The sequence below is a fragment of the Cuculus canorus genome, chromosome 22 (genome assembly GCF_017976375.1).
Source record: "Cuculus canorus isolate bCucCan1 chromosome 22, bCucCan1.pri, whole genome shotgun sequence".
Taxonomy (NCBI): domain Eukaryota; kingdom Metazoa; phylum Chordata; class Aves; order Cuculiformes; family Cuculidae; genus Cuculus; species Cuculus canorus.
In genome coordinates, this window is record NC_071422.1 from 4866765 (window position 1) to 4892366 (window position 25602).

The window sequence follows — 25602 nt, forward strand, 5'->3', positions numbered from 1 at the left end:
AGAATCACCAGGTTGGAAAGGACCCACTGGATCATCGAGTCCAATCATTCCTAACACTCCCTAAACCATGTCCCTCAGCACTTCATCCACCCGTTCCTTAAACACCTCCAGGGAAGAGGACTCGACCCCCTCCCTGGGCAGCTGTGTGGTTCACTCCGGAAACTGGGCTGAAAAAAAGGCTGTGAATGGGAATAAAACAGCTGCTGCATAAACGATGGTGTGAGCGGGAACACAAACTGGGCAGGTCTGTACAAAGGCAGTGGAGAGCGATTACCAGCCGGTGGCAGCAGGCGCTCGCCAGAAAGGTCCTGTTCCACCAGCTGGGCCACAGGAGTCCTACTGGGAAAGCTGCTCCTTCTGCATCCCAGAGGCACTTGGAGAGCATCAGGGTGGGCACCTCTTGGTGCTCCTCCAACCTCCAGACGTCTCTAAAAACCCATTCTAACCAGGAAGCCAAAGAAATAGGTGGGAATTTTGGAAGCCCCACTGGCTCAGCGCTGTTCCCGTGGGCCTGGGAGCACTGGGACTCGCAGCTGCTTTTGCTCCCACCCAGTCTCAGCTGCTTCACCTGCACCTGAGCAGAAAGGGGGACGTTTCCATGCCTTGTGATGGCTCACGGCTGTGAACCAACCCTACACTGGAGCCGAGCACAACCTGACGGATGGAGCCCCCAGAGCTGAGGTATCCGTAGAGTCATACAAGAGTTTGGGTTGGAAGGGACGTTAAAGATCATCTCGTTCCAACCCTCTGCCATGGGCAGGGACACGTCCCACTGGCTCAGGCTGCCCAAGGCCCATCCAACCTGGCCTGGAACCCCTCCAGGGATGGGGCAGCCACACCTTCCCTGGGCAACCTGGGCCAGTGTCTCAGCACCCTCACGGGGAAGAAATTCTTCCTTCTGTCAGCCTCAATCTGCCCCTCTCCAGTCTGTGCCCGTTCCCCCTCGTCCCGGCCCCACAGGCCTTTAGGAACAGCCCCTCTGCAGCTTTCTCGCAGCCCAAGATCAGGCCCAGGCCCAGAGCCGGGAGCCGAGCGGGAGGACGCGCTGCGCTCACTGCCTTTGCCGTCACTGCACCAAATCCCACTCTGGGGAGTGCAGCCCAACATCTGCCGAGGTGCTGGGGACCCACACGCCGGCTCTGCCGCCTCCTTCAGACGGGCACGGCCCTCACGGCCGGGACGAGCTGGAGAACAACCTGGACTGTGGCTGTTTGCTGGAAATGCCCTCCTCTGAAGTCCACACCACGCGTCTAAGAAAATGCAAAGGAGATGAAATGGTCCATTTGACAGAGCTCAGAGAGAGGCGTCTCCCTTTGAATGTACAGCGATAAAACCACACTGAGTTCAGCAGTCACTTTTGTCCTTCAGAGTTTACCATTAAAAACACTTAGGAAAGCGGTGCCTGTCAATGGGATAACAGGGCAAGTCATCTTTTCCCCCCCAAACTCACTGTAAATGACAGTAACTTTGGTTAAAATGAAAAAAAAAAGTCTTTTATGTAGACAGAACTTTGATTCCTTTAATAAGGGATTCAGGACAAATTTGAAGGGCAGAGGAAAGGGAGAGGGAAGGCGGAAGGTCTTTCCCCAAGGGAGAAGCAGGACAGCACAGGGCAGACAGTGGATTCTGAGGTGGTTTTGCATAAATAAAGGGCAACAGTCAGTTTCTAAGTTCTCCACTCACGCACATGCACACGGGGTCTCGGATCCCACAGCTGTCATGACTGGCCAATTAAAAACAGTACTTCACAAATCACTTGTGAAATCAAAGAGTTCATCAAAGGCAACACAGAGATGTCCAACAGCCACGAGTCATGTAACGTGAACTCCGAGTGGTTCTCGTCCACCTTGGCCAGAGCGAGCAGCACCCGAGCGGCTCAACGCATCATGTCCACGCTCATTGACTCCAAGGGTGGGTTCTGCATGTTCATCAAACCGGCCTGGCTCTGCTGGAACTGCGTGGTGGCCAGGCTGTCCTCCAAGAAGCCCAGCAAGTTGCCAATGCTGCCCTTCTGCACAGCAATCGCTCTTGCTGCCAGGCTGTCCCCTCTGCCAAGGTGGCCAGTAGTACCATGCAGGGATTCACTCACGGACTCTGGTGTGAGGTTGACCAAAGACCTTTATTGTTGCAAGTAGCAGCATTATATACCCTTTCTACTGTCTATGCTAGTTTAACATGCCCCAAGCTCTCCGCTAATTGGTGCTTTCTCTTTCCTTTTTAGCTCTGCCACACCCTGCCTCCTCACTCCTCGTTGCTCAAGTACATGTCCAACAATTCAAGGTCATCACCCACATGTCCTCTGCCGGTCCAGAGAGCTGTACCCTATTTCCTTACCCCCGTGCCACATGGCGCCTTCCTGCGGGCCCTCCCATCACCTGAGGCGGAATGTTTTGCTGAGCAGTGGAGCCTGGAGGAGCAGAGACCCTGTCTCTGCCGAGACCCTGACGCAACACATCACGTGGTAGCTCTGTGTGTGTGTGTGTGTGTGGGCATCTTCGTGGCGGGCAGGCAGGGCTGGTGGCTTCTGAGCCTTTTCCACCCTGCGCACCACACGTCTCTGCCTCAGCTTCACCTCCTGCTGCAAATCTGCTCCTACCTGAGCCTACGCAGCACAAAACAAAGCCTCCATCACCAAAACAAACCAAAGGGAGAAAGCAAAACCAGACCGCGTGGTATCAGCCTCCAAAGCGGCCCCAAAGCACAGGACCCTGAAGGTTCTCCATGCCTTGCTGACCTACATCATCACAGCACCAAGACCTGCCAGCACCAAAGTCACCTCCCTGTCCTGCTCATAAAAAAACCCTGACAAACACCTTACAGGCGTAAAGTACATTATGTACATTAATGTACATTTAACGTACATTTATTCTTAACACATAGAACTTTAGAAATTTCAACTGTACTTAGAACTTTTTCAAATCTTGATCAGAAAGAAAACAAAAACAAGGAAACAAATAAACCAGTAGCGGGGTAGGTGCTCCCCTACTGGTTAGGGAGGTCCTCCTGCGGAGATGGCTGCGCCGCTGGCTGCTGGCTCGGCTCCTGGCTCTGCGCTGGAGGCAGCTGCTGCGGCGTCTGCTCCTGCCCGGCGCTATATGGGACATCGCACATCTCCCCTTTGTGCCGCTTGGCGGGTGGGCCGTAGTTGCCGTCCCTTGGCCGCTTGTAATTCTACAAGGAGAAGAAAAACACCACAGATAGGAGATGATCTACTCGGAAACAGGCAACCCAAACCTCAGCGGGGAGAGCTGCTCAGAGCCAGAGGATACGCCCCACGGCATGGCCTGTGACACGGCAAGACTCGTCCCATCGTTAGTCCTGTCCAACGCAAAGCTGGATCCATCTTTCAGTGTCACAAGCCAAGACCAATTCCTTGCGGCTGGATGGTCATTCCCTTGCGGATTCGACAGGGAAGCCTGGGGGGCAGGAGTCTGCCCGCAGAAAGGACTTTCCTGTAGGAAAGACTCAGCTCTACCACACGTTCACCACAAACCAGACTGCACACAGGCCCTGATTTACTTTCACATCCTGGAATTTCATCAGACCTCATTTCTCTTGTATTTCCCAGAAAACAGAGGTTTGTGCTGAAGCGTTAACCAAGATCCATTAAACACTTGTACTCCCTGCTTCTTCCTTTCCTGTAGATTGAAAAGACAACCCTGAAAGCAGCAGGAAGGATTCTCCTTCCTCTTCCAAGTACAACTGATTACTCCTAAAGGACTGGGAAACACTCCTCTTCATTTCTGAAAGGTTTATGAATGCCAGAAACAAACCCCTCCCCTGTTCCCTGATAAATCCTGAAGAACTTTGCAACACATGGATTTAGCGGGTTATTGCAGGGCCCTCTCCAAAACACATACTTCAAGACCATTATTTCTTTAGTCCTAAACAGGGTGTCCCACTTGCTCATCCAAATCAAGTTAAAATCATAGTGGCAAGAAGCAATCAGATCACACGCTACAAGGACAACTTCTCTCCAGCAAGAAGTCTCTCCAGGGTAAGGAGGACCCAATCAAGTTCTCTCAGGAACCACACTCACTACCAGACAGATGCACTGTTCCAGTTACCGTGTCACGGTTTTATCTCCCTGGATGCTGAAAAGAATGGAACTCCTGAGAAAAAACCAAAACATCTTACCTTTGACTTGGATTCTGCTTTTCGTGTCCCCTCTGCCTCATTCTTCATTTTAGATGCAGATGGTAATTCGACCTCCCCAAGGCCTATCACTTCAGGGCTTGCCGCCATCCCTAGGAAGTTAAAAGAATCTTTAACACTCATTCTCAGTCCAGGACAATGAAATCAACGCAATGCCTGACAGCCGGCCCTGGCTTACCTGCAGAGTTGTTAGCCATCGCACAGGGTGGGCCCTGGGGGTTCATCAGGCCAGCCGCACTGTCAATTCCCTGGCCAGAAGCATCTCCAGTGCCCGTCACTCCTCCTTGGTTCACATTCGGATAACCAGCAGGCCTAGAGAAATCAAGGAAGAAAGATGTTTACCCAAATGCTGAGCATTAAGATCTTCTCCTCCCAAAGAAGCAGGTTTGCTCAAAGAAAGGAAAAGAAAGTGGAAAACGGACTTTCCCCAGCTCCCTTTTCCAGCAAAAGGCCAAAGAGCGGGTGCTCTCCGACAGCTCAGCTACCCTAAAGCTCGAGTCTCATTCTCAACAGAAAAGGGGATGCAAACTAGTTCAGAAGAGGAGTTCAGTTCTGAATGGTTTCACCCTCAGTCTCGTTCTGCTGCACTCGCAGAACAAACTTCATTGTAGACATTGTTTGCGAAGAACAGACCTGCAAACACCTCAGCTCCGCACATTTAAGTGAAAATAATTTCTTTGTAGAGATGCAGTGCAGAACTCCAGCCACCTTCAATGGTTTACATGGCTCGATGACCCTTTTGGTGAAAATTTTTCTCCTGATATCCAGTGTGACCCTCCCCTGGCGCAGCTTGAGGCCATTCCCTCTTGTCCTGTCCCTGTCACTTGGGAGAAGAGCCCAGCTCCCTCCTCTCCACAACCTCCTGTCAGGGAGTTCTAGAGAGCAATAAGGTCTCCCCTCAGCCTCCTCTTCTCCAGGCTGAACACCCCCAGGGCCCTCAGCCGCTGCACGCAAGGCTTGTTCTCCAGCCCCTTCCCCAGCTTCGCTGCTCTTCTCTGGACACGCTCCAGAGCCTCAACATCCTTCTTGGAGCGAGGGGCCCATAACTCAACACACGATTCGAGGGGCAGCCTCACCAGTGCAGGGGCACAATCACCTCCCTGACAGGGGCAGAATCACCTCCCTCAATATTAAATATTCCCCAACTATATTATTAATGATGGATTCCAAAACCTTGCTCATCCAAGTGTTAGACTACTAAGACTGACGAACAAGTCTCCAAGGAGGGCAAACCTTCAAAGAAATGTATGTTCAGTCTTACTCCACTTTTGGGTTATTCCATCCACAGCTCAGAAACAGAGATGTGGCACAGGAAAAGGACCAGGGGAAACCTCGTTCCTCACCTGCTCTGGACAGAGTTGGCAGCTGTGTGCATGGCAGCGTCGGCCGCTTCTTCCGCTCTCTTTCGGCTCAGGCTTCCTCTTCTACCCGGACTGTGACAGTTGGCGCTGCGGTTTGGCTGCCCAGGAGAGCCTCCTGAGAAGATACAAAGATATCTAAAATTAAATTCTAAACTAATTTAAAAAATTAAAATTAAAAAAAATTTAGCGATCTTGCGCTTTGCTTGACGGATGCACGGAGGGATGCAGGATGCTCTCCGACTGGCCGCTGGGTGGTCGGGGTGGCATCTGATTGCCTACAGCTCAAACACGAGAGAGGTTAATCACAAAAATTCCACACCACAAAGCCCACGAGGCAAGAGTATTAAATACCAGAACTACAAACAACTTGGGGAGCAGGCTATGTTAGCCACAGCGAAGGAAAACCAGAGCAACATCAGTCACGCTCACCCAGCGAGATGACAGTGCAGCTTTACCAGCCTTCTCACCCATCCTACTGCATCCTTTAACAGTTAAAGGCATTTTAAAGCCAACAAAGGAGATCACAGGACCTCAAGAGCCACACAGCACTGACAGGAGCAAATTCCTCCCCACTGGCCATTGGAATTCACTCTCCAGCTGCACGAAGCAGCCCCGCCAGAAGATCAACACGCGCCAAGCAGCATTACCTGGTACTGCAGCAGGTGAAACTGGACCCGAACGGGACTGAGCAGCGCTGGCAGGAGACCCGATCGAGGATGGGGAGGGTCCTCTGATGACATCATCTTTTGAGCCAGACAGGTCCTGCAACACACAGAGAAACAGATCAGGCCAAAGGAAAAAGACACAGAACTGTGACCTCCCATATCACAAGGAAGAGTGCATTTCTCATAGAGTCATAGAATAGTTACGGTTGGAATGGACCTTAAAGATCATCCAGTTCCAACCCCTCTGCCACGGGCAGGGACATCCCACTGGATCAGGCTGCCCAAGGCCCATCCAACCTGGCCTTGAACACCTCCAGGGATGGGGCAGCCACAACTTCCCTGGGCAACCTGGGCCAGGGCCTCACCACTCTCATGGTCAAATAATTCCTCCTAATGTCCAGAATAAATCTGCCCCTCTCCAGTTCATAACTGCTCCCCCTCGTCCTGTCCCCAGAAGTCTTAATGAATAGTCCCTCTCCAGCTTTCCTATAGCCCCTTCAGGTACTGGAAGGTCACTACAAGATCTTCCTGGAGCCTTCTCTTCTCCAGGCTGAACAAGTCCAACTCTCTCAGCCTGTCCTCAGATGGGAGCTGCTCCAGCCTCTGATCATCTTTGTAGCCTCCTCTGGAACTGTTCCAACAGCTCCATATCCTTCTTACATTGAGGATTCCAGAACTGGACAATACTCCAGACGAGGTCTCACCAGGGAGGAACAGAGGAGCAGAATCCCCTCCCTCGCCTGCTGTCCACGATGCTTTTGATATGGCCCAGGACACGGTTGTGGCAACTACACCACCACAAACTTGCTGAGGGTGCACTCAATCTCGCTCTCAATATCTTTGATGCAGATATCGAACAGCACCAATGCCAGTACGGACCCCTGAGGGACACCACTCATCATGGATCTCCATCTGGACTTTGAGCCACTGACCACTACTCTTCCAATACGACCACCCAACCAGTTTCTTATCCACCCTACTGTCCACCCATAGAACCCATCTCACTCCAGTTTAGAGAGAAGAATATTGTGGGGGACGGTGTCAAAGGTTTACAGGAGTCCAGATAGATCACATCTGTTGGTTCACCCAAAATGATTCCCATCAACCAAAAGCTCAGGTGTGGCAGCATTTAAAACACACGCAGTGTTGTCAGCTGCGGTTAAACACCCTCGTTTCTCCCTGCGACTGCCCCACGCGGCAGCTGAAGGTCACACTAACATGGGCTCTCCCTCCCTCGCATGGTGCAGGACCTCTGGCAGGATAAGTTTGGATAGAAAGGGAAGAGGTCGAGGTTACTGTGTCCAACATCAGACCGACAAGAGGCTTTGGCACCTTTTCAAGTGTCTCCAATGACATCAAGTCAGCAGCAAAAAGGAAGTGAAAAAGTGATTTCCCTGCTCTACAGCAACGAGCTGCTCAAAAGCGAGGGTCACCCGTGAGGTGTGTGCTTCAGCAGCCACGGCACAAGGATTGGCTCCATATTCCCAGGCTGCGGCAGCACAGGGGATGCGTGTGACAGAGCACAGGGCTATTGTTCAGGATCCCAGACCACAACTGGCCATCCTACAGCAACTTCCTGATTAAACACTGACCCGCCTTCTCACGCCAGCCCGGCTTGGAAGAACGAGAACCCGTCCACTCTTAAGCAAGACTCCAGACATCCCTTCTGCCTGCCTCCAGGTGGACGTCGCTGTCTTCTTTTTCAGTATCTTCCGTAACCAAGTTAGATCCTAAGGAAATGAAAGGCTGAGGGTTAGGGGAATCTGTATGAGGTGTGCAGGCACAAAGCAGAGCTGAGCCGCTCGCGACCAGAATAGAAACAGGGAATGAGCCCGGCATCGAGCATAGCACAACCCGCTGTCGGCACAGGCTCCTGTGAGGCTGCATCGGCAGCTCCACGCAGCATCATCTCAAAACAGAGGCTGATAGGTGGCAGAGGGCTCCGCGTGGCCCGGATTGGGCCCAGGTGCTGCTGCACGGGGTGGGGAGTTTCCCCCCGGAACACCAGGGAAGATTAAGCTCAGTTCAAACCCGGAGGAAGAGATGGAAGGAGAGAGAAAATTGCCACATGGACAAATAGCTGAGCAACTCAGAGAAGCACGTTGCAACACGAAACACATCAATGGGGTGTCTGGAAGGTGAGGGTGACTTTGCAAGCGGCAATCCGAGCTCTTCACCGCTGCAGAAATTATTGGTAAAATTACGAATTAAAACAAACACACACACAGCCTTCCCAAGAAACCACACAAAAGTGATGGTCACAATCACACACACAATGATAAGCTCTGGCAGTGAAGCCTCAGCTTTCAGGAAGAAAAGATTTCCAGCTCCCTATATTACCATAATTTGGGACAGAAACCTTCCTTGCCAGCAGAAAGCGCAATTGACTGATCCCGCTAAGCCTGGTGTTCCAGGTCCTGCTCTCCCCAGTGGAGCCCTGGCTGCTGGCAGTTCTCTGCACACCCCCGGTCATGCCCGGGACCCAGCGTGCAGCCACCCTGCTCTGAAACGCACACAGCTCTCATCCCTCTCAAGGCAAGCAAGAAGACAAGCTCAAAAGGCCAAAGCCAAACCAAACAGAAGCAGAAATTCCCATGTGCAAAAGGAGCCTGAAGGGACCAGCAAATTCACCACTAAAAGGTTCTTTTCCACTCACCAACGGGGCTGAAGGCCTGGACTGACGATTCACGTTCATATCTTCTGGCCCTCTGCTGGAAGCCGTTGAGGGAGCAGATGACGCCTGGGACACAAGCAACACTCGAGACAACTCCTGAAACAAGAAGAAACACCAAAAAAATCACAAATGAGAATAAAATCAAGGCTCTGCTGGAATTGCTCTGGTATATTCTTGTGTTGTGGAGGAATTTGCCCAAAACAGGAAATAAGACAGCAAAGAGTTGAAGGCAGCAACGCCTACGGTTCCACAGGAGGACAAACGCCACCAGGCTGCTACTGCGAGGGTCAGGAGCAGAACCCTAAAACATGACAAAACAGTAATGCTCTGGATTTCCCTTCTTACAGATCCTGAAAGACACGGACTGTCCTGGGAGGCTGCCCACTTAGCTTCTTGATCTTCTAAGGTCTTACAACAGCTCTGAGCGCTTCACGGCACCAACAAGGCATGTACATTAAAACATCCATTTTAATTCTGCATTAAAACATCTGCTGAAAGGTCCCAGCTAGCTTTTCACACAACCAGGAACAACTATTAAAACACTATTAAGCCTTGTTGAAAATAAATGCAATTTACGTATACACAAGGAAAACTGATTCATTCTTTTCTTCTCAATTCCCTGCATTTGCTGCTTTATTTCTCCTCCCTAAAGCAGAGCTTTACATTTCAGAGCAAACTCTCCCATCCACCATCTCTGTGCTGCTCTGCAAACTGTGCTCTGCTACTGTGCTCATCCAAGCAGTTCTCTACAGCCCTTGGAGAACTTTCACAGCCACAACCACTCCAGTACAAAAATCCTTCAGACTGCTATCGCCAACCGGCAGCATTTACACAACACCAGTCCTCCAAACTGCTGCATTAGCACAGCTTAACCTGTTACAACCACCACATCTCTGAGATACAGCTCTCGACACAAGAGAGAAGGCAGCACAGTCACTACCATCATCATTCCAACCAGCTCGCTGACCTGTAGTTCAACTAAGCACAAAGGAAAGGATTTGCCCAAGTTTCTTTGAGGATTCCTTACAGATGGAAACAAAGCAGAGCAGATCTACCTGAGGAGGGGGGAAGCGCTGCTGGGAGGAGGCAGACTGCCACATGCTGGATTACAGGATTCCCACTGCCCTTCCAAACCTACAGATCTTTCACGAAACACCTCCACCTCACATCTGAGCAGAAGGTGATTAACAGCTGGAAATATTTGACTCCTACAGACTCAGAATCCAAACCTCAAAAGCTAAAGGCAAGGGTCGCTGGGTCTCTGCAGGGAATGGCAGCCCCACCAACCAGGCTCCTCCACACAACTTCGTAACATATGGATTTAGTGGGTTATTGCAGAGCCCTCTCCAAAACACATATTTCAAGATCATCATTTCTTTAGTCCAAAACAGGGTGTCCCACTTGCTCATCCAACTCAAGTTTAAATCATAGTCGCAAGAAGCAATCAGATCACACGCTACAAGGACAACTTCTCTCCAGCAAGAAGTCTCTCCAGGGTAAGGAGGAGGAACCCAATCAAGTTCTCTCAGGAACCACACTCACTACCAGACAGATGCACTGTTCCAGTTACTGTGTCACGGTTTTATCTCCCTGGATGCTGAAAAGAATGGAACTCCTGAGAAAAACCAAAACATCTTACCTTTGACTTGGATTCTGCTTTTCGTGTCCCATCTGCCTCATTCTTCGTTTTAGATGCAGATGGTAATTCGACCTCCCCAAGGCCTATCACTTCAGGGCTTGCCGCCATCCCTAGGAAGTTAAAAGAATCTTTAACACTCATTCTCAGTCCGGGACAATGAAATCAACGCAATGCCTGACAGCCGGCCCTGGCTTACCTGCAGAGTTGTTAGCCATCGCACAGGGCGGGCCCTGGGGGTTCATCAGGCCAGCCGGACTGTCAATTCCCTGGCCAGAAGCATCTCCAGTGCCCGTCACTCCTCCTTGGTTCACATTCGGATAACCAGCAGGCCTAGAGAAATCAAGGAAGAAAGATGTTTACCCAAATGCTGAGCATTAAGATCTTCTCCTCCCAAAGAAGCAGGTTTCCTCAAAGAAACCCACACAGGAAGTGGAGGACTGACTTTCCCCAGAGCCCTTTTCCAGCAAAAGGTCAAAGAGTGGGTGCTCTCCGACAGCTCAGCTACCCCAGAGCTTGAGTCTCCTTCTCAACAGAAAAGGGGATGCAAACTAGTTCGGAAGAGGGAGTTCAGTTCTGAATAGTTTCACCCTCAGTCTTGTTCTCCTGCACTCACAAAACAAACTTCATTCTATTCGTTTTTGATCCTCATCACTTCACATATATCACAACCCCCTGTACACAACTGTGGCTCCAGCTCGTCACTCGGGACAGGCTTTGGTGCCTTTATTGCCATGTGGGCACTGTTGGGAGGCACAGGAACACCAGAGACTGCAGAAGCAGCCCCTAAGTCAGGATAAAGAGCACAAGGCCCAGTCAGACAACGAAAACATCCAACAGCTTTACTGGGGGAACCCCAGTAAATTACACCAAGTTCATAGTTCTCTGCTAGGCCACACACACCTACTCTGAAATGTGCAGTAAAAAAAAAAAACCCAACCACCACTGAAAGCAGCTGCAAAGTCAAGTGCTGAATCCCAGCTCCCGTTCCCGCAGCTCCTCATCAAGGCCCCAACAGGAAGAAGTTCCCTGCACTGAACTGAATGCCTTGTTCAGACACACGCAGATGGAGTCATGAGTTTTACCACACACGCAACATCTTGTAAATCATTAATGTAACAAAGACAATCAGAAAGTGAAAACAACTAGCGGGATCTCAGAGTTAAACAGATTTCATAGAACCATAGAATCACTAGGTTGGAAAAGGCCTTTTAGGTCATTGAGTCCAACCATTCCCATCTGCCACTAAACCATGTCCCTGAGCACCTCGTCTACCTGTCCTTTAAACGCCTCCAGGGATGGGGACTCCACCACCTCCCTGGGCAGCCTCTGCCAGGGCTCAATGACCCTTTTGGTGACAATTTTTCTCCTGATATCCACTGCGACCCTCCCCATGGCGCAGCTTGAGGCCATTCCTTCTTGTCCTGTCCCTATCACTGAGGAGAAGAGCCCAGCTCCCTCCTCTCAACAACCTCCTGTCAGGGAGTTCTAGAGAGCAATAAGGTCTCCCCTCAGCCTCCTCTTCTCCAGGCTGAACACCCCCAGGGCCCTCAGCCGCTCCACGCAAGGCTTGTTCTCCAGCCCCTTCCCCAGCTTCGCTGCTCTTCTCTGGACACGCTCCAGAGCCTCAACATCCTTCTTGGAGCGAGGGGCCCATAACTCAACACACGATTCGAGGGGCAGCCTCACCAGTGCAGGGGCACAATCACCTCCCTGACAGGGGCAGAATCACCTCCCTCAATATTAAATATTCCCCAACTATATTATTAATGATGGATTCCAAAACCCCTGCTCGTCCAAGCGTTAGACTCTTAAGACTGATGAACAAGTCTCCAAGGAGGGCAAACCTTCAAAGAAATGTATGTTCAGTCTTACTCCACTTTTGGTTATTTCATCCACAGCTCAGAAACAGAGATGTGGCACAGGAAAAGGACCAGGGGAAACCTCGTTCCTCACCTGCTCTGGACGGACTTGGCAGCCGCGTGCACGGTAGTGGCAGCCGCTTCTTGTGCTCTCTTTCGGCTCAGGCTTCCTCCTGTTCCCGGACTCGGATAGTTGGCATTGGACATTTCATTGCTATTTAGCTGCCCAGGAGACCCTCCTGAGAAGATACAGAGACACAGAAAACATGGCTCTACCAGTTAGTTTATGAATCACCATAAAAATCTCCTATCAGCAAATACTTATAGATCACTAACAGATGGTTGCTATTAAGGAGCCAGTGTTATCTCCTAAGATAACGGATCCAATTTCCTGTTTTAACCAGAAAAAAACCCAGATAGCACAACTCCCTAAATCCTCGGGGCTTCTCGTCGTTGCTGGTTTTTATTTGCTAGTTTGCCTTTGCAGGGTGACACCCTTCAGCCAGGAGAACTGAAGCTTTACCTGACTTTCCGCCCATATCAACCTTATTCTCTTAGGGGGAAAACACGCAATATTGTTGTCAACGACCCTCATCTTGGAGCTTAAGGTCAGGGACAAACAGCATTTGTAGAAAAGCCAGTCAGAAGCCAGAGAAAGCATCTTAGAAGCCACCCTATGAGCCTGGAGGGAACAGTAAAGAGGCCAAACAACCAAAACCAGCTGAATTTACTGCAAGGTGCCTGAATACTCCCAGTTTAAAAACCTGGGGCAGCTTTTAAATGCTACCTCACCACAGAATCCGTGTGATCAGGCCAAGTAGTTTTTAGTCACACACCTCGCATTACAACTAAATCTTTTAACTCCTGTCACATACCTTGATCTTGTGCTCTGCCTGACGGGTGCACGGAGAGATGCAGCATGCTGTCCAACCGGCCGCTGCGTGGCCGGGGTGGCATCTGATTGCCTACAGCGCAAACAGGAGAGGGGTTAATCACAAAAATTCCACACCACAAAGCCCACGAGGCAAGAGTATTAAATACCAGAACTACAAACAACTTGGGGAGCAGGCTATGTTACCCACAGCGAAGGAAAACAAGAGCAACATCAGTCACGCTAACCCAGCGAGATGACAGTGCAGCTTTACCAGCCTTCTCACCCATCCTACTGCATCCTTTAACAGTTAAAGGCATTTTAAAGCCAACAAAGAGATCACAGGACCTCAAGAGCCACACAGCACTGACAGGGGCCAATTCCTCCCCACTGGCCATTGGAATTCACTCTCCAGCTGCACGAAGCAGCCCCGCCAGAAGATCAACACGCGCCAAGCAGCATTACCTGGTACTGCAGCAGGTGAAAGTGGACCCGAACGGGACTGAGCAATGCTGGCAGGAGACCCGACCGGGGATGGGGAGGGTCCTCTGATGCCTGGCAGGTGAGGAGGATGTCCCGTGGGGACATCATCTATTGAGCCAGACAGGTCCTGCAACACACAGAGAAACAGATCAGGCCAAAAGAAAAAGACACGGGACTATGATCTCCCATATCACAAGGAAGAGTGCATTTCTCATAGAGTCATAGAATAGTTACGGTTGGAATGGACCTTAAAGATCATCCAGTTCCAACCCCTCTGCCACGGGCAGGGACACCTCCCACTGGATCAGGCTGCCCAAGGCCCATTCAACCTGGCCTTAAACACCTCCAGGGATGGGGCAGCCACAACTTCCCTGGGCAACCTGGGCCAGGGCCTCACCACTCTCATGGTCAAATAATTCCTCCTAATGTCCAGTCTAAATCTGCCACTCTCCAGTTTATATCTGCTCCCCCTCGTCCTGTCCCCACAAGCCTTAATGAAGACCCCTGAGGGACACCAGGATGGAGATCACGGATCTCCATCTGGACTTTGAGCCATTGACCACTACTCTTCCAATACGACCACCCAACCAGTTTCTTATCCACCCTACTGTCCACCCATAGAACCCATCTCACTCCAGTTTAGAGAGAAGAATATTGTGGGGGACGGTGTCAAAGGTTTACAGGAGTCCAGATAGATCACATCTGTTGGTTCACCCAAAATGATTCCCATCAACCAAAAGCTCAGGTGTGGCAGCATTTAAAACACACGCAGTGTTGTCAGCTGCGGTTAAACACCCTCGTTTCTCCCTGCGACTGCCCCACGCGGCAGCTGAAGGTCACACTAACATGGGCTCTCCCTCCCTCGCAAGGTGCGGGACCTCTGGCAGGATAAGTTTGGATAGAAAGGGAAGAGGTCGAGGTTACTGTGTCCAACATCGGACCGACAAGAGGCTTTGGCACCTTTTCAAGTGTCTCCAATGACACCAAGTCAGCAGCAAAAAGGAAGTGAAAAAGTGATTTCCCTGCTCTACAGCAACGAGCTGCTCAAAAGCGAGGGTCACCCGTGAGGTGTGTGCTTCAGCAGCCACGGCGCAAGGAGTGGCTCCATATTCCCAGGCTGTGGCAGCACAGGGGATGCGTGTGACAGAGCACAGGGCTATTGTTCAGGATCCCAGACCACAACTGGCCATCCTACAGCAACTTCCTGATTAAACACTGACCCGCCTTCTCACGCCAGCCCGGCTTGGAAGAACGAGAACCTGTCCACTCTTAAGCAAGACTCCAGACATCCCTTCTGCCTGCCTGGATGTGGAGGTCGCCATCTTCTTTTTCAGTATCCTTCGTAACCAAGTTAGATCCTAAGGAAATGAAAGGCTGAGGGTTAGGGGAATCTGTATGAGGTGTGCAGGCACGAAGCAGAGCTGAGCCGCTCGCGACCAGAATAGAAACAGGGAATGAGCCCGGCATCGAGCATAGCGCAACCCGCTGTCGGCACAGGCTCCTGTGAGGCTGCATCGGCAGCTCCACGCAGCATCATCTCAAAACAGAGGCTGATTGGTGGCAGAGGGCTCCGCGTGGCCCGCATTGGGCCCAGGTGCTGCTGCACGGGGTGGGGAGTTTCCTCCCGGATCACCGGGGAAGATTAAGCTCAGTTCAAACCCAGAGGAAGGGGTGGAAGGAGAGAAAATTGCCACATGGACAAATAGCTGAGCAACTCGGAGAAGCACGTTGCAACATGAAACACATCAATGGGGTGTCTGGAAGGTGAGGGTGACTTTGCAAGCGGCAATCCGAGCTCTTCACCGCTGCAGAAATTATTGGTAAAATTACGAATTAAAACAAACACACACACAGCCTTCCCAAGAAACCACACAAAAGTGATGGTCACAATCACACACACAATGATAAGCTCTGGCAGTGAAGCCTCAGCTTTCAGGAAGAAAAGATTTCCAGCTCCCTATATTACCATAATTTGGGACAGAAACCTTCCTTGCCAGCAGAAAGCGCAATTGACTGATCCCGCTAAGCCTGGTGTTCCAGGTCCTGCGCTCCCCAGGGCGAGCCCTGGCTGCTGGCAGTTCTCTGCACATCCCCGGCCATGCCCGGGACCCAGCGTGCAGCCACCTGCTCTGAAACGCACACAGCTCTAATCCCTCTCAAGGCAAGCAAGAAGACAAGCTCAAAAGGCCAAAGCCAAACCAAACAGAAGCAGAAATTCCCATGTGCAAAAGGAGCCCGAAGGGACCAGCAAATTCACCACTAAAAGGTTCTTTTCCACTCACCAACGGGGCTGAAGGCCTGGACTGAAGATTCACGTTCATATCTTCTGGCCCTCTGCTGGAAGCCGTTGAGGGAGCAGATGACGCCTGGGACACAAGCAACACTCGAGACAACTCCTGAAACAAGAAGAAACACCAAAAAAATCACAAATGAGAATAAAATCAAGGCTCTGCTGGAATTGCTCTGGTATATTCTTGTGTTGTGGAGGAATTTGCCCAAAACAGGAAATAAGACAGCAAAGAGTTGAAGGCAGCAACGCCTACGGTTCCACAGGAGGACAAACGCCACCAGGCTGATACTGCGAGGGTCAGGAGCAGAACCCTAAAACATGACAAAACAGTAATGCTCTGGATTTCCCTTCTTACAGATCCTGAAAGACACGGACTGTCCTGGGAGGCTGCCCACTTAGCTTCTTGATCTTCTAAGGTCTTACAACAGCTCTGAGCGCTTCACGGCACCAACAAGGCATGTACATTAAAACATCCATTTTAATCCTGCATTAAAACATCTGCTGAAAGGTCCCAGCTAGCTTTTCACACAACCAGGAACAACTATTAAAACACTATTAAGCCTTGTTGAAAATAAATGCAATTTACGTATACACAAGGAAAACTGATTCATTCTTTTCTTCTCAATTCCCTGCATTTGCTGCTTTATTTCTCCTCCCTAAAGCAGAGCTTTACATTTCAGAGCAAACTCTCCCATCACCATCTCTGTGCTGCTCTGCAAACTGTGCTCTGCTACTGTGCTAATCCAAGCAGTTCTCTACAGCCCTTGGAGAACTTTCACAGCCACAACCACTCCAGTACAAAAATCCTTCAGACTGCTATCGCCAACCGGCAGCATTTACACAACACCAGTCCTCCAAACTGCTGCATTAGCACAGCTTAACCTGTTACAACCACCACATCTCTGAGATACAGCTCTCGACACAAGAGAGAAGGCAGCACAGTCACTACCATCATCATTCCAACCAGCTCGCTGACCTTAGTTCAACTAACATGAACGCGCAAAGGAAAGGATTTGCCCAAGTTTCTTTAAGAATCCCTCACAGATGGAAACAAAGCAGAGCAGACCTACCTGAGGAGAGAGGAAGCGCTGCTGGGAGGAGGCAGACTGCTGCTGCTGAGCAGTCTGTGACCCGTCGGGCTGTCCTGGAGAGCCGTGTCCTTGCTGTGGCCCCGCCTGAGCTCCCTGCTCTTGTGGGGGGGCGTTGGTTCCTCCATACGGCTGAGGCTTCATCCTCCCCATCTGATCTGTGGCGCTTGAAGGCTGCAAGGCAAGTTGTGACACGTGAGGTACATCCAGCTACACACAGGAATTGTTCACAAAATCCCAAAATCCCAGAAGAAAACTTCATAGAATCACAGAATCGTAGAATGGTTTGGGTTGGAATCGACCTCAAAGCCCATCCAGTTCCCAACTCCTTCCACTAGGTCAGGTTGCTCAAAGCCCCATCCAACCTGGCCTTGAACACCTCCAGCAGTGGGGCAGCCACCACTGCCTTGGAAAGCATCTCTTCTAAGATCTCATCTCAATCTCCCCCTCTTTCAGCTTAAAATCCTTCCGTCTTGTCCCTTCGGTGCCCTCCCCAGCTTTCCTGAAGCCCCTTTCCACACTCGAAGGCTACTATAGCTTCACAACACGTTGGTGCAGAGCAGCAGAAGCTCATCTGCCTCTTCCTAGAACCTACAGACCTTTCACAAAACACATCGAACGAGAAGTCATTGAATGCTGACATCTCTCCTGTGGCCACAGGACAGGCAAGAACCAGGGAAGGATCAGTAAGAAAGATGGATTATCAGTGTAAGCGGCTTTTCCCCATAGTAGCTGGTAGTTCAGTGTCCAGACAGTCCATAACAAGGTAAATTTAGGCTGAAAACTTAAATATTCACGAGAAACACTGCTTATATAACATATAACATATAAAACATATAACATATGTTATATGAACATATTAACATGTTATATGAACATATATGAAACATATAACAAGGCCTCCCAAAACACTACAGGCAGTTCATTTACACTTACACGTTTCAATTAACTCATATTGATGCAGTAACACTGGGCAGAGCCACTGACATCCACAGCATTCCAGACTGCAGTTCCACTTTTGCCTTTTTTCACACGTGCTTTGTGTCTGTGGCCTTTTGTAGAATAAAGGTTTCTAAATCAAATTTCTCCAGATCCATGAAAAAGTAATTTGTCAGGCTTGAAAGCCAGGTCCTGGGTTTCAGAGCAGGCAGGATGCGATGAGTGAATGAATGCAACTTTCCAAGGACGCCCTGACCTGCACTACCCCTGCCTGGAGCCAGGCCAGGACACGAGTCCACCAGAATTCCTGAAAATGCTACAAACCTCCAAATGCCAGTTTTCCACCTAAAGCAAGGACTGGTTTGGGCATAGTGACCTCTAAATGAATCCCAGGCACAGTCTTTAACCCCCATCTCGGACTGAATACAGATTGGTCGCTGATGTCCTGATGACTTAACTAACACCAATTAGTTGTCTTCCACCAGATCTCCAGGACAATGGACTCTTTTACACCACCCCTTCCTGCAACCAGCCCCGCGGTGGTATTTGTACAGATCCACCCTCTCCTGCTGAGCTCAGGTGCTTGAGGAGTGGCACTGCAGGGCTGTACAGGCAAAGAGCACAGAGCCAGCTCCCGCTGGAAACCCCAAAGAAGCCCAGACACCACCACAGTTTCTCAGTTGTCTTTGCAGAATCCACCCTCCTTGGGGAAGGGAAAAAAAAAAGTCCATGCAGTGTGCTAAACTTTGGAAAATCCAACCCAGCTGCCAAGGCAGCACAGCTTGAAGTCCCAACGCACAGACCCTGAAAACATTTGTCTGACCAGCTGGCTGCTGCGCCTGCCAGGAAAACCACCCCGCGCCAACCGAAGGGACCAGGGGCACCACGGGGAGCTCATCGGGCGCTTGTGGGGCAACAGGAGCACAGGAGGGAATGTAAAGGAGATGGTGGGAAAAGCACCTTGCTGCTGGTAAGGGGGGCTACTCCTGCAAACCAAAGCAGGCTTCCTTCAATTGGCATGAATATGGCACAGATCAATGAAGAACCAGGTCCACGTCCCCTCCTCCACTCCACTCCAGCCTCGACACACCTGGAAACACGGCGTTTACCGCCCTACGGAAGCTGTTCACACATGACCGTGTGCGTGGCACCAGGACAATCCTCTGTTGTGGAGGATTTGAGATGCTCGGCCACACTCAGTTGGGCTGGACGCTTCCATTTTGGTCCATACCAATACTAAAAAGCTACATTCAGGTTATCACAGATGCTGCTGCTAAGGACAAACAGGGAGGGAGGCTGCAGGACCCCCGAGGAGGGAGCCTGGAGGAGCCCTCGGTCCCTGCCGTCCCCCACAGCCCATGCCATGCACCCAAAGGGGTTTGTGCCATGCTCTCAAGAGGAGCTTCCACTCAGGGGGTCAGGGAAAAAAAACATGTCTTTGATGGTGGCAGATAGAATCCCAGAACTACAGTGACTCTCCTCCTGAATGGGAGCACAAATGCGGAGCTTCCATACCCCAAGGGATGCAAATTGTGTACATCTTCCAAGCAACTGTCCCTAAGCCTCGCCTTGTGGGTATAACCTGAGATCACTGACATCTCCTCCCTCCCCACATTATCTTCTTTGGTACGTAAAAGCGGTGCCACCAGGAGTGCTTCCCAGCTTTTGGCAAGCCAAACCTCTCCTTCACCACCCCCAAAGAGACACCTCCTTCCTTCTCCTGTCTGATTGAGTGCAGAAAAATGCAATTTTGATTTTCCCAATCATCTTATTACCTATTTGTATTTATTATGTCAGAAAAAAGAAAAGGAAAAAGCCACTTATGGAACTCACTGGTTTCAAATCAGCGTCGCTTAATTATTGGCAACTGTGAGTACTGGCCACAACTGCCCCAAAAAATAGAAAGGCCAAAAATTCATATATAATAAAAAAGCCCTAAGCTCTCGCCTTGGGTCTGAAATCTTCTCCTGACCAGATTTGTTGTCCATTTTTTCTGATAAAAAATAATACAAAGCATTCCCGGCTGTTTAAGCACGAGAAGCCCTAATTGATTCCCACAGTAATTAACCTGCATTTTACCTGGGAAAGGGGTAGTTAAGGAAGTCGGCACTGCTATTTATAACTCATCTCAAATTGAGGGCAGACTGCCTAAAATCTAACACATCCCAGCTGTACTCCTGTTGGAACTGGGGCCAAGGGAATGTTTTGAAGCAATCTTGGCACTGAATGAATGACACCAACAGTACGAGCACACGTGTGGTTGTGTTGTGGTGACGTAGCGGTGGAGGTGGAAGGCGAAGGGGTGGGGCAGCGTGCTGGAATCCCTCTCCCTCTCACTTGAGGCCATTTCCTCTCATCCTATCACTATGTTGGCTAGAAAACTGGTATTAGTGACAGACAACGCTGGGAAAGGGGAGTCATTTTCCCTAGGAATCATTCAGCTGCAATCATGGTCATATTGGATATAAATCACTGAAATCAGGGGACAGAATAAAACCACCCATCCTTCCCCAACCCTCCTGTACCCCTTCTACCAAGTTCAACAAGCTGGAAATTGGTGACAGCAGCAGGAGCTTAACAGGCTGGTGACACCAACAGCGACTCAGGGAAAGGACCCGGGTTCCAAGTCAGCAGCTTTCCCAGTTTGTTTCCCAGTGCCTTTCAACCTGCTGGGAAACACCAACCGTGCCAAGGCAGGCAGGGAACCTCTACACAGGAGTCATGGCAAATGGAAAACAACGCAGGAAAAACACCGTGTCTTGATTGCAAAAGCCGCGATCAACCAAGCATTAATGCTTCCAAAAAGCAACCCTCAAAGTGGAGAGGCTGCGCTCACCTTTGCTATTTCTAGTCCCTCCCACATCCTCCGGAGCTACCAAGAGCTCAGGCTGGGTCAGATCCTGGCAGCCCCAACATCCAGAACCACCAACACACCGCATCCACACTGTCTCCACGGGCGCAGGATTCAACCTCCCACCTCCCAGCCCTTCCCCAGCCCAAACCTCTCCCAACTCTTCAAATGGCTCTACTGGAGTTACACTGCCTGCACTACCATGGTACCAGTACCTTGACCAAGATAATCCTCTCAACGCGATGTCTCTTAGCATGCGCTCTCGGAGAATGTGCTTCTGGCGTGCGCTTTCTCTTAGCATGCGCTTCTGGAGTGTGCTTTCTCCGAGACTGCGCTTCTGGAGTGTGCTCTTTCCGAGACTGCGCTTCCACGGAGCGCTCTCTCCGTGCATGCGCTTCCACGGAGCGCTCTCTCCGTGCATGCGCTTCCGTGGAGCGCTCTCTCTGTAAATGCGCTTCCGTGGAGCGCTCTCTCCGTGCATGCGCTTCCACGGAGCGCTCTCTCCGTGCATGCGCTTCCACGGAGCGCTCTCTCCGAGACTGCGCTTCCACGGAGCGCTCTCTCCGTGAATGTGCTTCCGTGGAGCGCTCTCTCCGTGCATGCGCTTCCACGGAGCGCTCTCTCCGAGACTGCGCTTCCACGGAGCGCTCTCTCCGAGACTGCGCTTCCGGGGTGCGAGGCCTTGGACTGTGTGCTCCCGGAGTGCGAGGTCTCGGTGTACCAGGCCTTGGACTGCATAATCCTGGAGTGCGAGGTCTACGAATTCCTGACTGCGTCTGCTCCTTTGGCCCATGGCGGCGGTTCTTGCAGATGCACCATGGGTACACACAGTCAAACTGCATGCGCGTACGAGGCATGGCTTCAAGCAGGCACCAAACTGTGCAGATGCACCACCACCAGCCTGGCTGCCACCACCACACCACCTGACAGACTCGCTCTAACTGACAGTCTAACTGCCCCTTCCTCCTGAGCACCCTCAGGGTAGCAGGGCAACGCCCACAACTGACTTTGGGGGGGCGGGCACAGAACACAGCGACGACCAATAGGCATCGCAGGGGGCTCCACTGACCCTACCTGCAGCTGCAGGTTGCTCTCACCCCTCAAGTTCACACTTTAGACACTCGCCATGCCTGTCCCCATCTCCCAAAACTCAACGCACAAGTGGTTCCAATTCCTCCACCACCAGTCCAGAGAGTTCAAGCCAATAAACAAGCATAGACCTTTCCATCCTCATTCATGAGGAAACACTGCTCATCCTCCAGGGAGCAACACTTCCATCTCATCTATTTAAGGTGCAACTGGCTGTGCTGAGGTCAACACCCCAGCCTAAGCCCGCTGCCTTTCATAGCCTCCTGAAGGGCCAGCTCCGGGTCGTACTCCATGGCCTCTCTTCCCACGACAGTCTGGTTCTAAAGAGATGGAAGAGGCCGAGAGGAAATTAAAGTTCAGAGAAAACAAAAAATCCTCTTGTGGTGGATGAAGATGGTCCCAAAAGACAGACAGCAAACACCACATTGATGCACACAAAGGGTTTCACCAGGGCACTTTCAACAACAAGTGTGGCTGACAACGTCCCCATCAAGGTGCGGGCTTCCTTTTTGCCTTTGCCTCTTCCTTTTTTAAACTCAAGAAATCCAGCAGCCTCCTCTGGTCCCTCAGAATAAGCAAGACAATACACGCAGCTTGCAGTGGGACCACTTAGCACCCAGCAGTCACCTTCCTCACAGCCATCCCTGTGGGAAACAAGCACCCCAGTGCAGAAGCAGGCTGGGCTGCTCTGCCTCACGCCCATAAGCTCGACATACCCAAACCTGACAGCAATACAGGACAGTTTCTCATGGCTTCAGCCACCAACTTCTAACTACCTGGTGCTCCTGTAAACTTAAAGCTAGCCCAGTTAAACATTGCTCCTTTCCTCCACCACACCTTTGTCCCAATAGGTCCTTTGGGTAGATCTTCTGCAAACAAAAGATACCGAGTTCTAGCAGTGGAAACAAGATGAGGAAGCTTTTTCCCAGCAGCCATCCAGGGAATGGGATCTCCCTGGCCAAACACAGCTCTGTAATGATACTATTAACACCTCTCGGCTTCCAGGGCTTCCCCAAACAACACTCCTGGTGATGCTCTTCAAACCAATTAACGCTGAACAGTGCTTTGCTTGCAGGATGTGTCCTTACAGCACAGCTGTGGTGGTAGCTCTACCAGCCTGGCAACAGCAAGGTCACAGACAACGAGGAGCCTGCAGCAAACCTTGCATTTGGCGGGCCTTCAAACACATTTCATGGAATCACAGAATGGTTTGGGTTGGTAAGGACCCCAAAGCCCAGCCAGTTCCACCCCTGCTATGGGCAAGGACACCTCCCACCAGATCAGGCTGCTCCAAGCCCCATCCAGCCTGGCCTTGAACCCCTCCAGGGATGGGGCAGCCACCGCTGCTCTGGGCAACCTGGCCCAGGGCCTCCCCACCCTTACAGCAAAACATTTCTCCCTAAGACCTCACGTCAATCTCCCCTCTTTCAGGCCAAAATCATCCCCTCTTGTCCTCTCCCTGCCCTCTCTGATCCAGAACCTCTCCCCAGCTTTCCTGGAGCCCCTTTTGGGACTGGAAGCTGCTCTAAGGTCTCCCCTAAGCCTTCCTTTCTCCAGGCGGAACAACCGCAACTCTCTCAGCCTGTCCTCATACGGGAGGGGCTCCAGCCCTTGGATCATCTCCATGGCCTCCTATGGACTCACTCCAACAGATCCAAGTCCTTCCCGTCCTGAGGACTCCAGAACTGAACTCAGTAACTCATGACACAATCCTCCCAGAGCCGGAGAAAGCAGAGACACGGAGTCTTAGACAACGACCCACTGCATTGGTGTCACTTTCATTTGCAGCGGCAAGAAGAAAGACTGCTCAGTATCTCCCTTCACAAGAACCAAAAGCAATCTGTCCAGGAACAGAACAGGCCACACACACGAGACACAGCACCTTCCCGCTTTCCAGCTTACCCACACAGTTGTCGCAGACGCTGCAGTGTGAGGTGCGCGGAGGACGGAACATTTTGCACGTGTAGCAGTACTTGAGTTTCACCACATACTTGTTGATGACCACTTCCATCGTGCGGGCTGGCGGGCGGTAAGTAGAGGTCCCCATGCTGTCTGCAAGGGCGAGAAGGAACACCAGCCCCGCATCACCCCGAGCGGCTTCCTGGCAGGGGACGGCATTGGCACGGGCTCTCTTGATTTTAACCAGAAGCTCAGAGGCAGCTCAGCCTCCAGGAGTCGTGCGGCGGGGCTCGCGGGCGGCACCGGGCCGAGGCGGGGCGGCGGCGGGGAGGCGATCGCACCCGGCCCTGGGGCCGCCACCTCCGGCGGGATCTGTCGGTACTCGCACTCCTTCATGGCGCCGCCGCGCCCGGAACCGGAACCGCCCCGAGAGACACCGGGACCGCCCCGAGAGACACCGGGACCGCCCCGAGCAGCGCCGGGACTCTGGTGTGGACTCTCCCCTCAGAGGAGGGCGTTTCCAGCAAACAGCCACAGTCCAGGTTGTTCTCCAGCTCGTCCCGGCCGTGAGGGCCGTGCCCGTCTGAAGGAGGCGGCAGAGCCGGCGTGTGGGTCCCCAGCACCTCGGCAGATGTTGGGCCGCACTCCCCAGAGTGGGATTTGGTGCAGTGACAGCAAAGGCAGTGAGCGCAGCGCGTCCTCCCGCGCGGCTCCCGGCTCTGGGCCTGGGCCTGATCTTGGGCTGCGAGAAAGCTGCAGAGGGGCTGTTCCTAAAGGCCTGTGGGGCCGGGACGAGGGGGAACGGGCACAGACTGGAGAGGGGCAGATTGAGGCTGATAGAAGGAAGAATTTCTTCCCCGTGAGAGTGCTGAGACACTGGCCCAGGTTGCCCAGGGAAGGTGTGGCTGCCCCATACCTGGAGGGGTTCCAGGCCAGGTTGGATGGGCCTTGGGCAGCCTGAGCCAGTGGGAGGTGTCCCTGCCCATGTCAGAGGGTGGAACGAGATGATCTTTAACGTCCCTTCCAACGCAAACTATTCTATGACTCTATGACTCTATGGATACCTCAGCTCTGGGGGCTCCGTCCGTCAGGTTGTGCTCGGCTCCAGTGTAGGGTTGGTTCACAGCCGTGAGCCATCACAAGGCATGGAAACGTCCCCCTTTCTGCTCAGGTGCAGGTGAAGCAGCTGAGACTGGGGGGGAGCAAAAGCAGCTGCGAGTCCCAGTGCTCCCAGGCCCATGGGAACAGCACTGAGCCAGTGGGGCTTCCAAAATTCCCACCTATTTCTTTGGCTTCCTGGTTAGAACGGGTTTTTAGATACGTCTGGAGGTTGGAGGAGCACCAAGAGGTGCCCACCCTGATGCTCTCCAAGTGCCTCTGGGATGCAGAAGGAGCAGCTTTCCCAGTAGGACTCCTGTGGCCCAGCTGGTGGAACAGGACCTTTCTGGCGAGCGCCTGCTGCCACCGGCTGGTAATCGCTCTCCACTGCCTTTGTACAGACCTGCCCAGTTTGTGTTCCCGCTCACACCATCGTTTATGCAGCAGCTGTTTTGTTCCCATTCGCAGCCTTTTTTCAGCCCAGTTTCCAGAGTGAACCACACAGAATTCGTACCTGAGAGCAAAGGGAGATGCAGAACACGGAGAGAAAGACCTCTCTAATAGGAATTAAGACTTGGCATCTTTTTCTACTGAAGTATTTTTAACCTGTTTCTGCCTTTCCGTGTCCTTTTTCCATTGGT

The 25602-nt window shown here is 51.7% G+C and overlaps 1 protein-coding gene across 1 annotated transcript; it reads right to left on the reverse strand.

Annotated features, from left to right (window-relative positions):
- Positions 1-1519: 1519 nt before the first annotated feature.
- On the reverse strand, positions 1520-24264 carry LOC128854278 (AT-rich interactive domain-containing protein 1A-like). The gene is made up of 16 exons (XM_054086182.1): positions 23867-24264; positions 17068-17259; positions 15990-16103; positions 14928-15065; positions 13690-13834; positions 13229-13318; positions 12448-12592; positions 10691-10824; positions 10495-10604; positions 8838-8951; positions 7774-7911; positions 6164-6278; positions 5499-5631; positions 4334-4467; positions 4138-4247; positions 1520-3171 (listed from the first exon to the last, which is right to left on the reverse strand). Exons 2-16 carry the CDS (start codon positions 17236-17238, stop codon positions 2983-2985), a joined length of 1980 nt encoding a protein of 659 aa, XP_053942157.1. The 5' UTR covers positions 17239-17259; positions 23867-24264; the 3' UTR covers positions 1520-2982.
- Between the last annotated feature and the right edge of the window lie 1338 nt (positions 24265-25602).